This window comes from Neodiprion lecontei, chromosome 1 (genome assembly GCF_021901455.1).
Source record: "Neodiprion lecontei isolate iyNeoLeco1 chromosome 1, iyNeoLeco1.1, whole genome shotgun sequence".
NCBI classification, from domain to species: Eukaryota; Metazoa; Arthropoda; class Insecta; order Hymenoptera; family Diprionidae; genus Neodiprion; species Neodiprion lecontei.
The window spans coordinates 25,752,537-25,766,702 of NC_060260.1; the positions used below are offsets into that span (position 1 = coordinate 25,752,537).

The following is a 14,166-nucleotide window of genomic DNA, read 5'->3' on the forward strand; positions in this document are numbered from 1 at the left end:
TTTGCTTACTTGGACGGTGCTTCAACACCCCCTTACAATTAGCCCAGTAAATTCTGTTGTCACTCTCTCAGGTCATACACGAAAGCTTCTAAGCTTCATTTAAAAACTTCGTTATTGTATATCGAACGGCTTCGCTCATTGTCAAAGTTTAGCTGATTGTACTTTCGCCATTTTGATGTCTTCGATATAATGCAATATTGCTGTCCGTGTAATCCATAATTCGTCTCTGACATTGGCGAACGTACTGCTGTTGTTTATGATATATTTTAAACGCGCCTTTGATTGTTATAAACGCCATTCCGCCCTGCAACAGATTTATTCATGAGCTAAACGTTCCTACAGGTAAACAGCAAAGAAAAAATTCTCAAGTAAATTGCAATGGACGCATACCAACAAGGTTCTCTGGAAATTAGAATTTACGCTTTCAAAAAAGATTTTGCCGCAAATACTAGCAATCGTAGGAAGCAGAAGTGCACCACACAATACTCTAGTTGCAGATACTGGATCACTCATTGGTGGGACGTCGGATGATTGCAGTCTTTCATCCTCAATGTAGCTGAATATTGGATAAAAAAAAAAAAAATGAGTACATCACAACTCCGGATTGAAAAAAAATAAATTAAAACATAAACAATCAGAATTGATTTCTACGCACCTGCTTGGCAAAAAGTGTCTGAGGATTGGCACTTTGGAAGCGTGTCTTCTCAATAAACTCAAAGCCTGATCTTCCCACCTGAGCATTTTTCCAAGAACCAGCATAATTGGTATTGTAGGCAAGCCGACCAGCAAGACAAGGGGATCTGCCTGCTCCATCATAGTTAATCCATCTTTATGACCAACCACTTGCATCACAGTAACAGCACCGTAAGTAACAGCAGTCCAGTAAATTGAGCCGACAACTATACCAGCTGCTATAAATGGACAAACGCGGAATATCACGCTATCCATTGTATCCAACATAACAACCAAAGGACCTGTAAAACATAGTTATATCAACAGGTACTAGGATATTCTCCTGTGTTTCCATTCAACAATTTATAACTTTTCAAACGCTCTTGATGTATTAAAATGACTTCGTTACCCATGTCTGGATATATGATGATATACTCTGTGTTGCATTGCGGACATGAAACGTCTTCGCCTGCTCTTCCTTTCTGCTTGACATCAACCCAGCGTTGTATACAGCCTTGATGGACCCATTTTGTTGTTCCTCTACAATGACACGGCTTGACCCATGATGCAGTGGCGTCATCTTCATCGGTTGCAAAGCAAACCCAACAATACTTTCTACTAAAATTATACATTTTTCTTATATATAACGATTTCAGTATAAAGTTTCTTTTACCTGAAATGATTATCTACCAAATGAAACTGTGACACTGACATTCAAAAAAAATGTATCGTACATTATGAAAACATGTCTTACTCTTCTTCTGAAGTTAATGCTGTTGCAGTTTCTGATGTTTCATTAGGGGTTGATGATCCGTCGGCAACATCTACAGATAGTTCAGTGTCTGTGAGATTTGGTAATGTGTTTCTAGATGTATCATCTTCGGGAGATGATCCTCTCCATAGTGAATCTGATGTTTCTATTTTGTAAGTAAGTAGTATTTGGTAATAACAACATTTGAAATTCAATAGTAGATTTATGCCAACTTCATTAGGTAAGCAGTTAATAAAATGAAATTTCAAGTATAATTCTAAAAAATGCATAGTAATAAACAGAACAACTTGACTCTCATTAAAGCTACAGGAGTAAAATATTGTTATCAAGCCCTCTATCATGTCTTACCGCTATAATGTTCCGCTGTCGATTGACCAGAATTAAAAGTATTTCCAAGTCTTTGTAAAGTTTCCTCAACACTGGGAAGTCTTAGTATCGGCTGACTTTGATCGGGGTCAACTCTAATCACTCTGCCTTGGCTGTCCAAGCCAAACTCTGATGAGGATTGACTGGTAGTATCAGACATTGTGATAAACGAGACGATTATTTTCAGAATATGCTTAGCATTGCTGGCCCTAGAGAAATAAAATAAATGTTAATTTTTCATGGGATAACAGATTTTGAACACTGTGGAAGTTTCATTGAAAAAGCTCAGGACAATCAAGCCTTGTTCACTGGTGTTGAAAACTGGAAAAGTATCGTAGCTAAATATGCTTGAGAGAATCATTTTAGCATGAGTTATCGATGCATTCACATAGTTATTTACAATTGTTTACAGTACGTGCTGAAGTAGAAGTGATCAATTTTTCTTGTGACTTGTAACTTTGATCAGGTAAAATTGGAAACACATTTGCCCTTTAGAGGACTGGCCTGGCTCTTTTAGGATTCAGCAGATAACTTGAAAATTCCACTAGATTTGTTAACTATCTATGTACATAAATCACACCTCTAAAAAATATTGAATTTCAAGCGAAAAATGCTGGCCCTCTGAAGATTAACCATGCTCGTGGTTATCATAATCAATTATTGACTTTTGATTGGATAATCAAAAACAAAAGCTTACACAAAAATGAAATATTGGAAAAACTGTAATCAGCCTTACAATATTTCGTAAGAATAATCGTATTAGCTATTCGACAGTGCACAGTTGCAGTAGGTAACGTAACAATTGTCTGATTCGATTCCACAAGATTGACATCATGTAAAGTGGGAGCAACTTTTTTACGTTACAATAATTGTTATCACATGACAAGGTTCGAGGTATATTTTTCTTTGCTTTGTGTGTTGATCCAACGAAATACTTATATAATAATTTATAAAGTTTATTGGACGTCACTTTTAGCTACAAGGAAATGTCACTTTTACTTTGAAAATTTGATGTTGTCTACATAGAGTTTGAAATTTTTAAGTTATTTAATCCCAATAAATTTAGCGGATCAAAATTTGCGGTTTTTCGTTGAAAGGTAGAAGAAAAAATTAACATACACTTCAGTGTGTTGAGGAAAAAGTGAGGTTACTTCATTTACTTTATGGTGCAGTTTTTTTTGGTACTTTTTCTTGGAGATAGTTCAAGGTTAATTTTGTCAGTTAATTCTTGATGGTAACAGCAAAATTGAAGACGTGGGTTCAAAGACTTTATGATGTATGTAAATAAAGATTATAAGGATAAAAGTGAAGGAGTTTTTCACCTGACAGCATCGGCGTACGTTGCAGCTCTTATTTGCTTACTTACGATAAAAATGTAAAGCCTCGAGTTCTCAAAGTGCAAGATAATAATTATGAACCAAGTTCACTCTAAATTTCGTGATCTTCTCAGAGAAAACAAGTGTCCAAGTTTCGTCATTTCAGAAGATATGATTATTTCTCTGAGTAAGGTTGGTACTTTGGCTCCTTGGCCAGGGCGAGTGATGATGAATTGAACTGAGCAATATATGAAATTCACACGCAGATTGTACCACTTCGAGTTTGTGAATTCGATCGCATTGACGTCTCGATACTTCGTCGCGATCGTCGCGGGTTTCCGAATTTAAAACTCGCGAGAACCGTGCGTCTCAGTTTTCAAAATATCAACAGTGTGTTATTTATTTTGAAAACGAAAACGTGAACTTAAATGCAATCAGCTCGTGAATGAACAATACTCTAGTCGCATATTGAGAGAATATATTTGTGCCATTGTGACATTAAAACGAAGAAGTTGAACTAACGAACGACGGAGTTTAGACGTGGTTGAAACGTTGGTTGAATAATAAATACAGGTACAAGCAGATCTGCAGATGAAAAATAGCATCATTCGCTAAGATGACAACGATAATTTATTATGCACCGGAAAAATATGTCGCAACCTATGGTGGTAGAAAACTGAAGCCAAAGTTACCGAAATATTTGATTAAGCTGAAAATATTGACGATAAGGGAAAAGATTATCGCTAGGAAGTACGGACACATTTATTTACGTAAAGTTTTTGGAAAATATCATCCCTCGGAGTGCAGACGATATTACGGTATGAAGATGTTACGAAGATCTTTCGACAAACTCAAGGCGCATTGGTTCGAGGTGAAACAAATTCACAGATTAATATATAAAGCCGACGTCTTTTACAAGGGAAAATTAACTAAGAAAACATTCAGTGAATGGCTCTCTTACGCCGTGAGGGCGAAGATGATTAACAAACAGAAAGATATCGTAAGATGGAATTACGACGAACGATTATTAAAAATTACAATGTCTACTTGGAAAACAATAGCAAAGAAAAGGAAAAATTTTAAGATTATACGACACAACGCAATAGAATTATACTACTCGATGTACACTTTGCTGTTATTAATGAAACTATCGGATTATTTTCACGAGCAAATAAAACAGAGTTTACTCGAAATGAAATCCATTTTAATTGGAAGATCTATTTTCATGCGAAAATACATGAGAAGATGGAGATCGTATGTATTTCAACAGGTGGATGAATGTTTTATCATTGATTTACGTACCTTGATTGTGCTCTTCTCTCAACTGTTGGTTTTCGGGATGACGTTTACAAAACACTGATCAGAAAATTCTTCACCTTCATTTTTCAAAGTATATGTAATGCTTGTGTAGTTTATGTTGAATCTCACCTATTATTTTTGTTTATATTGCACAATTGATGAATTCTGTCCAAATTAATTCATTCAATGATGAGCGATCTTGTAGTTCCTAAAGCAAGGTTTGCCTAATTGGGAGAGTTCAGCCAATATTTCAACTTCCAGAAAAATGAGAGAAGTCTCAGATCCAAGGCAGAGAATTATTATACATACAAAGTGAGCGGATTTTATTTTGCACGTTGGCGGAAGTACGTTTGTTATAAATGTACAAAACGAGAAATCGTTCAGATTTGCATAGACCTGTACGAAGACAATTTATTAAAAATGGTGGTGCAATTCTGGAAGAATAAGTAATTGAGCAAGAATTTTCTTTGGAAACGAGAATTACGCATGATTTCAGTTATTTCATGTAAAAATATTGGTTATTGTATAAACGTCAATAATTTATGTAACATATTCTTCTCAGGACCACATTACAAATTATTGAAAAGCAACGCATGATGGTAGCAGCTAAATTTCACGATGATATGCTCAAGCGTAAATTGTTAAAAACATGGAGACGTTATGTACGTCACAAATTACAAGGGAGAACCCTGAAGCACAAAGCAAACTTTTTTTACATAATGAGATTGAAACAAAAAATTCTAGACGCTTTATCGAACAACGTTACCTGTTGCAAAAATACCAAATTGGCGATGCAAAAGTTGAAGCTGTTTTACAAAAGATTGTTGATTTTAAATGTATGGAATAAATGGACGATCATGATCGATGAAAAAAATGATTTCGAGTTAAGGGATAAGATTTTAATGGCAAAGTCTTTCTACAAGCGGCATATTATTGGAAAATGTCTAGAGAAGTGGATCGAATATAAGATATTTCAACAGAAAATAAAGTCATTGAATGCAAAGGCTTTCGATTTGTGTAGAACGTTTTACTGCAAGCAATTCTTGAACACGTGGAAAAAGACCTACAATAAAAAAAGACGAATCATCTTATTGGAAGAAAAAGTATTTGACATTTTTGTTCAAGTGGAATAATTCTATCGTTTTGTTTCAAATAATATTTTGATTTTTTTTCACAGGCTCTCCAATTTTTTAAAGACTCCTTACTGCAGAATGCTATTTCACGATGGATAAGATCTTATAATAACAGAATATTTATGAAAGCAAAGTACCTGATGTCAAGTCTACATTATGAGAAGAAAATAGTCGGCAAGTGTTTTACTGCCTGGATTAATTTTTGCAATGAAAATATTCGGGTGCAAAATTTATTGAACGAAGCAAACGAGTATTATTTAGAAATGCTGCAGCGGAAAACTTTTAAAATGCTATCAATGGTAGGTAATTGTTTTCTGAATGGATTGTAAAACGTGTTGTAAATTCATACAAATACGTCCAACGATTTCTGTCCAACGTTTGAAGGAGATTGTAAATCTGATGTGACTTTGTAAATTCAATGAAAACGGGATGATGAAGCAAATATTGTTGGAACCGGAATTCATGTCTGATTTCTAATGATTTATTGGTAATAAGTTCTTGTATTTTAGAATATAGAGAGAAAAAAAGTAAAACGGGAGAAGATAGAAACGGTCAACAACTTTTATAAAAAGACTCTTGTAAATAGAGTATTTGGAAACTGGCGGGAGCATTGTCTTCGGGTGAAAGAATTGAATAAGAAAGTTGAGGAATATAATCGAAGGGCACAAAACAAGTTGAAACTGAAATTGATTTTACAATGGAAACTATATGTAAATCATAAAAAATCTAGTTTCAGGAAAAGATCGGTGTCTAGATCTTACTATCAAAAAAAGATATACTCGAAAACGTTTGATCATTTGAAACACTACGTAAATTATAGAAGAAGCAAAAAAATTCGTTTGTCTTATTTGGAAGATAGAGTAGAAAAAATTGAATTCATTGCTAAAACAATATATTTTCAACACTGGAGAGTGGCTAGATTGTTGCTTCTAAAAGAAAAGTGTAAACTGTTTCATGCTCATGAATTCCACCAATCTCATTTAAAACGAAAATACTTTTGTTTATGGAAAAAGTTTCTGTTTAATCATAAAACAAAGCGTCAACACCAGACCAATTTGAACAACATTATTAATGTTTTCATCTTGAAAAAGTGTTTAAAGATTTGGTACATCAGATATGGAACTCTGATGAAAAATCATCTGAATCAGAGGTGGGCTGATAAAATTTACGAAATGAAAATCAGTTACAAGTATTTCATCGTATGGAAATATTATACTGAAGTTCGTTTAACAGAGAAACAAGAGATATATAACGCCAGAGAGTATCACAAGAAATTAATTATTAAAGAGGGTCTGCAACACTTGATTAAATTCTTTCTCAGTAGCACAGAATTAAGATATGAAACACACTTAAATAATGTTGCGATGAATTACGCTCACGAATTTGAATTGTTGAGAAAGTATTTCAACAAGTGGAATAAAACTGTTTTCTGTAAATCTCAGACTAAATCACAAGTAACTACCAGTCGAAACGATCTTGAAAGTTACACACCTATACTGCAATCAAAACACAATGATAATATATATGCGTGTAACTTTATTCCCCGTTTTGTGATACCTGATTTTATGAAAGACGAGATTAAATTACGTTTCGGCATTGGACATTGTTCCGATAAAATTCCAGTTATCGTCAGCAAGGTAGAAATACCGAGAGATCGTACCCCAAAGACTGAATATTTTGTCAAAGACGCAAAATTAAAAACAAGGGTGTTATCTTCTCGATTGAATGATAATAACAAAGGGTACAAACACTTGTCAGGTCAATTGATTCCGAATCAGTTTGAATTGAGAAGCAAATCAAGAAATGATCAGAAATTTTCGATGGATAATCTAATGAGATTTCGCAAGTTGAGGTTGAATGCTAGTGAAGTTTTAGCTAGAAAAATAACGAGCTCTAACGAAATTTCATATTCACTTTCCCCTGATGGTTCAAAATCAGATTCAGATTCAATAAAAACGTATCTAATAGAAAATCCTAAATATTTTAGGAATTTAGGTGACGAAATCTCGTTTGAAAGTAAACCACAAGACGAAGATTGTAATAAAGAGAACAAATTCAAATTGTTACCACCGTCAGCTTTCTATGTTGCGAAGTGAACGTCTGAATCAACGAAAATATTGTAAGCATTTACCAGTGATTTTTACAATAGGTAGGATATTGACAATTTTTAATCATTCGCGAACCCTATTCAAAAAATCGATTTGTCTTGTCACCACCAATCATAGTCGAACGTTATTTACAAATATTCCTTCAGATAATTATCTGGTAATTACACGGTGTTTATTCTTACACCGCAAATAATTTCAGCTAAAGATTACATACAATGTTTAGATTATGGTTGTGCGAACTATCGGATGATATTTCGAATTTTGTTGTTTATTTGAAATTTAGTTATAAAACAGTGCTTCTTCTATTATACTATATGTACACGTTTCAATAAATACAATGGTACCAAAATTGTGTACCATAGTTTTTCCATTCAGGAATAGTAGTAGACACGTCTATAAATCCATACCTGTAGCTAATAATAATCATATTAGCCTCATTTGGACCTCTTAATTTTGTTAAGCTCACCCTGCTGAAGTGCTGCATCGCCGAAAATTTCCTTAACTTTTCGTTTACGATCTTGGTCACTGAAAAATTCATACGATTGGTTAGAGATGTATTAGATATTGATATTATTAATTCACCTAGATAGTAGGAAATTTTATGCAGCTTTCCTTTTTTTTTTGTTTCAAAATCAGTTTGGGTAACACACCTTTTAATTTGTTGTTTGATCTGTACTTTTGCCAAGAACGCTGTATCCCTTCTGACTTCTCGTATTGCACCTTTGACTTCTCTTTTGTACTTGTGCAACAATTTTTCTCTCTCTGCTTTCTCTTTGGACATTGGTTTATGTCTTCTTCCGTCATATCTGTGAAAGTACGAAACATTTTCGACACGTAAAAAAATAAGAATAAATCCTTTTTTAGGAGAAATGAATAATAAAAAGTGATTCGTGATTTAATTACTTACACAGTCTCTATCCTTGGTTCGTATAGCCTCAAAGCTTTTGGTTTCTTTTTCTCACGAGTAATATATTCCAATTTTTTATTCTTCAAAGTATTCAAATCTTTCAGAATACACCTGACACGCTGTTTCACATTTTCTGGATAATTACTCATTTTATTCATGCTTAAAAGTTTAATGATGGGTTCAAATATTGGATAAGCTGCGTCTAGTTCTTCGAGTTGAGTTTTAAACTCAGAGACTAAATTCACCGCAGTTACAAATGTTCTGATCCTGAAATTGTCATCGATTTCGTTTTCATTCAAATCAGTTGCCAGCATAAGATTTGATTCTGGATTGATTTTGATTTTTGTCTGATCCGTGTCTACGACCAACAGATTACTCAATTCTCCTATACATTTAAACGGCGGAATTGTTTTTATTACTTGAACAGAGGGCTTTGGTGTACTCATATGTATGACTCCCCGTAAAAAGTTGATCACTGATGGCGAAAATCGTTTCGATAATAAAGTGTACTGAAAATGAAAAGCAAATCACATGCATCATTTATTAAAATGGAGTGTAGATTGCTTTAAAAAATGTTCAAACCATCATTTCAATGGTTTACTCTTCTGTGATCTGAGAGTTCACCGACATCCTGTGTAGAGGAAAGGAATAAAAATAAAGGGTATTATTACCTCCAAAACAAGGGTGCAGATGAATAGCCCTTTTGAAATGTCACTTCTACTTCTGACACGACATCTCGTTAATATTTGAGACATAAATACTATAGCTGGAGTAACAACCGGATGCCTGTAGTCAGAAGTTGGAAATAGAAGAGACACCAGTTTGAAGAGAATCAGCTGAAAAACACGTACATAATGAAGAAATATTAGAATGACGTTACTTAATACTTGTAAAATACGTATTTTTTGCTTGACATTCATCGCTTACAGTGTCTAGGTCAGGATATTTCTTTTGGTGTAGTTCGAAAGTATCGTGTTTCTCTTTCATTATCTCCTGAATGCATGTTTTAGCATTTCCTGGAAGCGCATGCGTAAGATCATAGAGGTGTGGACACAGTCTATAACATTACGAAATTTATATTAAAAATGCATGTTCTCAAAATACAGAATTACTTTTTCTTTAAACTGTATTTTATAACTTTGATATCACTAGATTCATTTAATACACACCTATCGAATATTTGAAAAGAATTGCCTATATCTCTGTCCTCAGCATTCATCATACATTCATTCACATGTTGAAGTAAATATGCAAACAGCTTGGCTAATTTTTCTTTGTTACTTTCTGCCAGCGATTGGTGATTGCATTTAATTATTCTTTCTACAATAACTGATTGATAATCGGCATTTTGATGCTGCAACAGTTTTTGCAATTCTTCGATGCTCTCTGGTGCTGCATAGGTGTAAGGCAATTCTTCGCGAGCTTTTTCCATCATTTCTTTTCTTTTTAAAAGATCTGCTATGATTAGTGCAGTTCTTTCTTCTGCGGAGAGTTTTTCTACTTTACTCGATTCATTATTTACAGTTTTCAGTATTGATTTTAGTGGAGTAGAAGTTGGTTTCGAATATGGCATTACTTTTTGGGTTACATTTGTTGAGAATTTGACATTTTTCATCAACAATGGCGTATCCTCTTCGCTTGAGGATTCATCCATTTTCAAATCAGACAAGTTGTCCTCATCTGAATCATTGTCATCTGAGTTTTCCTCTGCTTCAGATTCAATGTCGGATTCCGAACTTTTATCCTCAACACCATTGCCTGATGATTCAGCAGTAATTGGAGATTTCGAGATCTTTGTACTCGTTGCTGCTCGGTTGTCATTTTTCTTCAAGAGATCAGCATCATCAGAAATTCTTTGATGCTTATTAACCTTAGCTTTAGTAACTTCATTATCATCAGATATCTTCAGAACTGGAATATTGTCATAAGGGTCTTTAGATTTGTGCTGTATTTGATTTCCATTATTAGGCACAAGTTCTGTATCTGTTTTTAGTTTCTCCTCAAGCGTTTGAACATGTGCTAAATCGTTAATCAAGTCTTCTGGCATTGTATTTTCATCTTCCGAGGACTCTCTGCTCTCGCTTTCCTCGACACTTTTATTTTCATTGTTATCCTCAAGGTTCTCATCATCTTTCTTTTTACTGATACCATTTACTACTCCATCTTCGCCGTAAGTAAGTGCTTCTTCATTTATATCCTCTACAACAAATCCATCGTCCAGATCATCGGCTGATTTGTGCTTCGACGCATTGTCTGCATTTCCAGCAGAGCCTTTCATTCTTGCCAATCTGTCAGCCTCCAGCGTTTCAAGTTTCTCTTTTTCTTCTTTGGCAATTTCTTCTTCAGACTTAAGTCTGTCGGACGGCGTGCCTCTGGCTTCAAATTTCAATTCTCTAAGTGCGATATCATAATCGTCGACCTTTGTTTTCTCATAGGGTTCTTCTACACGTTTTTTCGAAGCATTCACGATAGGCAAAAGATCTTTCCATTCGCTATCAAGTTTATCAGTCAAGTCCAAGGTTTGTTCCCGTACCTTTTGCTTTTCGGCTTTGCGTTTTTTTGACTCTGCTATCAACTGTTCTATTAAATCTTTCCTAGACATCGACGAGTCAGATTTTGATAGAAGGCCACCACCGAAGTGAGCTTCGCTTACAAAGTCTTTGTCCAATTTTCCCGTTTTATTTTCTTCATCGCTATACTCGTCGTCATCACTTCTTGGGTCGTCATATTTTTCAATTTCTGCCAAAGTTTGACCTCTGTGCGTAAGTAGCTCCTCGTCGTTCAAATTAAAGATATTCTTTTTTTTGTGTGCCTTCATTTTCTCAGCAGCAAACCTAGCCATCACTTTATCTTCCTGGGTCATGGAAGAATTTTTTTCACCAATACGTCTGTCTACAAACGTATTACTTTTGTCCTTCACTTTGTACTCGTGGAGCAGAGTATTTTTACGTTTGTTTATTGCCTTTGCACGTGCAACGCCAGGCAGTCCACGATCCGCCTTATTCTTCCGACCCAAAACCTTGTGTTTTTCTTTATTTATATGAACCTCAAATGCATTCAACGATTTCTTCTTACTTTGGTCACGTTTTTTGGCTGTCGTTTCAGCCAAATTACGCTTCTTATTCTTTACTTTCACCATGATTGTGAATTAAATCTGGAAATAAAATTAATATTAGTCGTGACGGTAAGAAGATACTTTATCACAATCATGACATAGGACCCATTTTCCGATGTAACTAAAATAATTATTTCGGTACGAGACGAAATATATAATGCCGAGGATATGATATTTATAATCATGAATCTAATCACGATTGTTATTAAAAGTAAAAGCTGAAAGAAATGGAAAATAAGAGCCTACAGAGGTTAATAATGCCGACGCGTCGAAATCTAAGGAGCGCAATCTCTTTGTTTAAACAAAGTCACAAAAGGTATGTTTAGATTGCATTGTTGAGTTGAAAATTGCCCATAATATTATCACATATTGTTGCAAATAAGGAATAGCCTCAGAAATTACAAGTGTAACATAACCTAACTGTACAGTACAATAAGCTCGCGTAGTGGGCATTGAAAAAATTATCTGTTTGTTTAGATAGAGCTCAGAAGGTAAGAATACTTACTTACAATTTGTAGAATACCAAAAACCGTATAAATTTCTCATGAATAACCAACAAATTTCTGTACACGTGCAACAGCCACAAATTCACTCCGTCAACTGCACGCGAGAATCACGCACGCCAAACAATTTCCAAGCGCACGCGCTGTGCGGCGGTGTATAGAGGAAATACGTCACCACGGCGCCTGCAGATAGGCAGCCGGAGTTACAATTTTCAATCACACGAACGAAATAGTATTCCGGTATTGCCTATCTGTAGGCGCCGAAGTGGCATGTTTCCACATTTAGGTCCGGTATGTTCCAGCGGTTCCAGCCTTACTTGACGCCTGCTTGGAGAATTGAGTTGAATATGAGTACAGGTGTGCATGCGGAGTTGCCAGTCCGAGTAAAAGCAAGCGAGTAAATTAAGCAAAGAACCAGGAGGCCGTTTTCAATGTTGCGATTAAGTTATTCGATACTTACTTCACGGTATAATGTGAAATAATCGAGTTAACCTTGCAATTATGTTCAATTTCCGAAAACTGAAGAAATTGCAATTTTTGAATTGCGGCGGTTAAATGATACTTAAAATATTTCACGCATTTCGGGTATTTTGCATGCAATTATTTTTTCATTTGGTACCATTGTGTATGTATGCATAGTAGATAAGTCTCTGAAATTAAGGTAATAACGATATCAAATGATGGATGAGGAAGAAGCTGCACAAGTAAAAAACGTTAAAATTTTCGTAAGAATTTTACCTCTTACGAAAATTTGTGAATCTCTTCTGAAGCTTGATGACAACGGAAAGGTGAGTGAGGAGGATTATAAAAAATGCAATCTTGTCGTCATATCTACAGTACTGCTAAGGTGATTCGATCGGTCAGACAGTAAAAGCTGTAGAATCGGGATTTATTTACTTGTCCATGTAACTTCAGTGCCGACGTATGTAATAAATGAATACTTTGACAGGACATGTACGTACGCTGTTCGCAAGATATCAAGTATGACAGAGTAGTGAAATCCAAAAGCCCGGTTTATTGGCGGTTTGCAACGGATCGAGTCTTCTACAACTGCTCACAAGAAGAAGTTTATGAAAGCGTCACCAAAGACTTGCTGAAAAAGTGAATACTCGTTCATTTGCAGTAACGAATAAATACCATGTTAAAATTTTCCATCGCTTAAGCATTTTAGATGGGGCTAATAGCGTTCTCGTAAGTTACGGACAAACCGGCACTGGAAAAAGCTTCACAACTGCTGGATTGAGAAACAATTATGAAGTAAAAAACATAACTTTAAAGTGATCTGAAAATCATACATACCGTAATGCCTTGTTGCTTTCTCAGATTCCTTAATTTATTCGTGCATGTTAATTTTTTTAGCACAGAGGCATTATTGCACGGATGTTATCAGATATGCTTGAAGAGAAACGGAATAGGAAATATTCCGATGCAATCGAATATCGCATGAGCTACGTAGAAATATACAAAAATCAAGTAAAGGATTTGCTGGTCGGAAAAAACGGCCGAGCAAAATTTAATATCCGTGAGGCCTTGAAGGTTTAACCGCTGTTGAGCTCTTTCGGAGTATTGACTATTTCACCCGAAACGTGTCTAAAAGTACTTCATAATTTATTCAGAACGTTACTTCAGTACCCGTAAACAGTGAAGATGAAACTCTGAAGAAAATATTCGAAGGCGAAGCACGCAAGTCAATCGAACAAGGAGAAACGTACGATGCGTCCCATCAAGGCACGAGCATCCTTACATTTCACGTGTCGAACACCAGTTTGATTACATCGTGGGCAGTGGCGACACATTCGAGAGTAAGATAATGGGGGATGAATTGCATGACGTAACTGTCAGGAGTAATCAGAAAAATTTTTGCAGATTCACATCGTCGATATGGCCGGTTTCGATTCTGTTGGAAATTCGGGTTGCCGTAAATCAGCCGAGCAAATTTGCAACGCAAATTTGGACAAGGTAAAATTGGAACAGT

The 14,166-nt window shown here is 35.3% G+C and overlaps 3 protein-coding genes across 11 annotated transcripts; 1 reads left to right on the forward strand and 2 right to left on the reverse strand.

Annotated features, from left to right (window-relative positions):
* Positions 1 to 106: 106 nt before the first annotated feature.
* On the reverse strand, positions 107 to 4,556 carry LOC107225002 (E3 ubiquitin-protein ligase MARCHF5). 7 transcript variants are annotated; one of them, XM_046735761.1, is made up of 7 exons: positions 4,429 to 4,556; positions 1,793 to 2,019; positions 1,427 to 1,589; positions 1,082 to 1,290; positions 656 to 974; positions 391 to 556; positions 107 to 304 (listed from the first exon to the last, which is right to left on the reverse strand). In XM_046735761.1, the coding sequence occupies exons 2-7, from the start codon at positions 1,968 to 1,970 to the stop codon at positions 149 to 151; spliced, it is 1,191 nt and encodes a 396-aa protein (XP_046591717.1). In that variant the 5' UTR covers positions 1,971 to 2,019; positions 4,429 to 4,556; the 3' UTR covers positions 107 to 148. The 7 variants fall into 7 exon arrangements, with proteins under 7 accessions (XP_046591717.1, XP_015520784.1, XP_015520783.1 ...); XM_015665298.2 differs by lacking the exon at positions 4,429 to 4,556 and adding an exon at positions 3,133 to 3,394 and having other exon boundaries at positions 1,427 to 1,496; XM_015665297.2 differs by lacking the exon at positions 4,429 to 4,556 and adding an exon at positions 3,133 to 3,394 and having other exon boundaries at positions 1,082 to 1,287.
* LOC124293685 (protein SFI1 homolog) lies at positions 3,933 to 7,737 on the forward strand. 2 transcript variants are annotated; one of them, XM_046735639.1, is made up of 5 exons: positions 3,933 to 4,396; positions 4,687 to 4,871; positions 4,988 to 5,528; positions 5,603 to 5,857; positions 6,068 to 7,737. In XM_046735639.1, exons 1-5 carry the CDS (start codon positions 3,947 to 3,949, stop codon positions 7,652 to 7,654), a joined length of 3,018 nt encoding a protein of 1,005 aa, XP_046591595.1. In that variant the 5' UTR covers positions 3,933 to 3,946; the 3' UTR covers positions 7,655 to 7,737. The 2 variants fall into 2 exon arrangements, with proteins under 2 accessions (XP_046591595.1, XP_046591601.1); XM_046735645.1 differs by having other exon boundaries at positions 3,933 to 4,380.
* A 176-nt stretch (positions 7,738 to 7,913) lies between these two features.
* LOC107225006 (nucleolar protein 14) lies at positions 7,914 to 12,326 on the reverse strand. 2 transcript variants are annotated; one of them, XM_046735628.1, is made up of 7 exons: positions 12,198 to 12,326; positions 9,743 to 11,727; positions 9,501 to 9,630; positions 9,245 to 9,409; positions 8,574 to 9,082; positions 8,317 to 8,472; positions 7,914 to 8,191 (listed from the first exon to the last, which is right to left on the reverse strand). In XM_046735628.1, exons 2-7 carry the CDS (start codon positions 11,710 to 11,712, stop codon positions 8,101 to 8,103), a joined length of 3,021 nt encoding a protein of 1,006 aa, XP_046591584.1. In that variant the 5' UTR covers positions 11,713 to 11,727; positions 12,198 to 12,326; the 3' UTR covers positions 7,914 to 8,100. The 2 variants fall into 2 exon arrangements, with proteins under 2 accessions (XP_046591584.1, XP_015520787.1); XM_015665301.2 differs by having other exon boundaries at positions 12,194 to 12,318.
* Positions 12,327 to 14,166: the final 1,840 nt, after the last annotated feature.

What these genes read in the sequence shown, in the direction of transcription:
- LOC107225002 (XM_046735761.1), bottom strand. Translation starts at nt 1,970, where the DNA reads ATGTCTGATACTACCAGTCAATCCTCATCAGAGTTTGGCTTGGACAGC. An exon ending in GCATTAACTTCAGAAGAAGA is followed by an intron (nt 1,291 to 1,426) that starts GTAAGACATGTT and finishes GTATAATTTTAG; the next exon opens with TAGAAAGTATTGTTGGGTTT. An exon ending in ATTTCCAGAGAACCTTGTTG is followed by an intron (nt 305 to 390) that starts GTATGCGTCCAT and finishes AATCTGTTGCAG; the next exon opens with GGCGGAATGGCGTTTATAAC.
- LOC124293685 (XM_046735639.1), top strand. Translation starts at nt 3,947, where the DNA reads ATGAAGATGTTACGAAGATCTTTCGACAAACTCAAGGCGCATTGGTTC. An exon ending in GTGCAATTCTGGAAGAATAA is followed by an intron (nt 4,872 to 4,987) that starts GTAATTGAGCAA and finishes TATTCTTCTCAG; the next exon opens with GACCACATTACAAATTATTG. An exon ending in TCATCTTATTGGAAGAAAAA is followed by an intron (nt 5,529 to 5,602) that starts GTATTTGACATT and finishes TTTTTTTCACAG; the next exon opens with GCTCTCCAATTTTTTAAAGA.
- LOC107225006 (XM_046735628.1), bottom strand. Translation starts at nt 11,712, where the DNA reads ATGGTGAAAGTAAAGAATAAGAAGCGTAATTTGGCTGAAACGACAGCC. An exon ending in TCTTTTCAAATATTCGATAG is followed by an intron (nt 9,631 to 9,742) that starts GTGTGTATTAAA and finishes GTAATGTTATAG; the next exon opens with ACTGTGTCCACACCTCTATG. An exon ending in GAACCAAGGATAGAGACTGT is followed by an intron (nt 8,473 to 8,573) that starts GTAAGTAATTAA and finishes GTACTTTCACAG; the next exon opens with ATATGACGGAAGAAGACATA.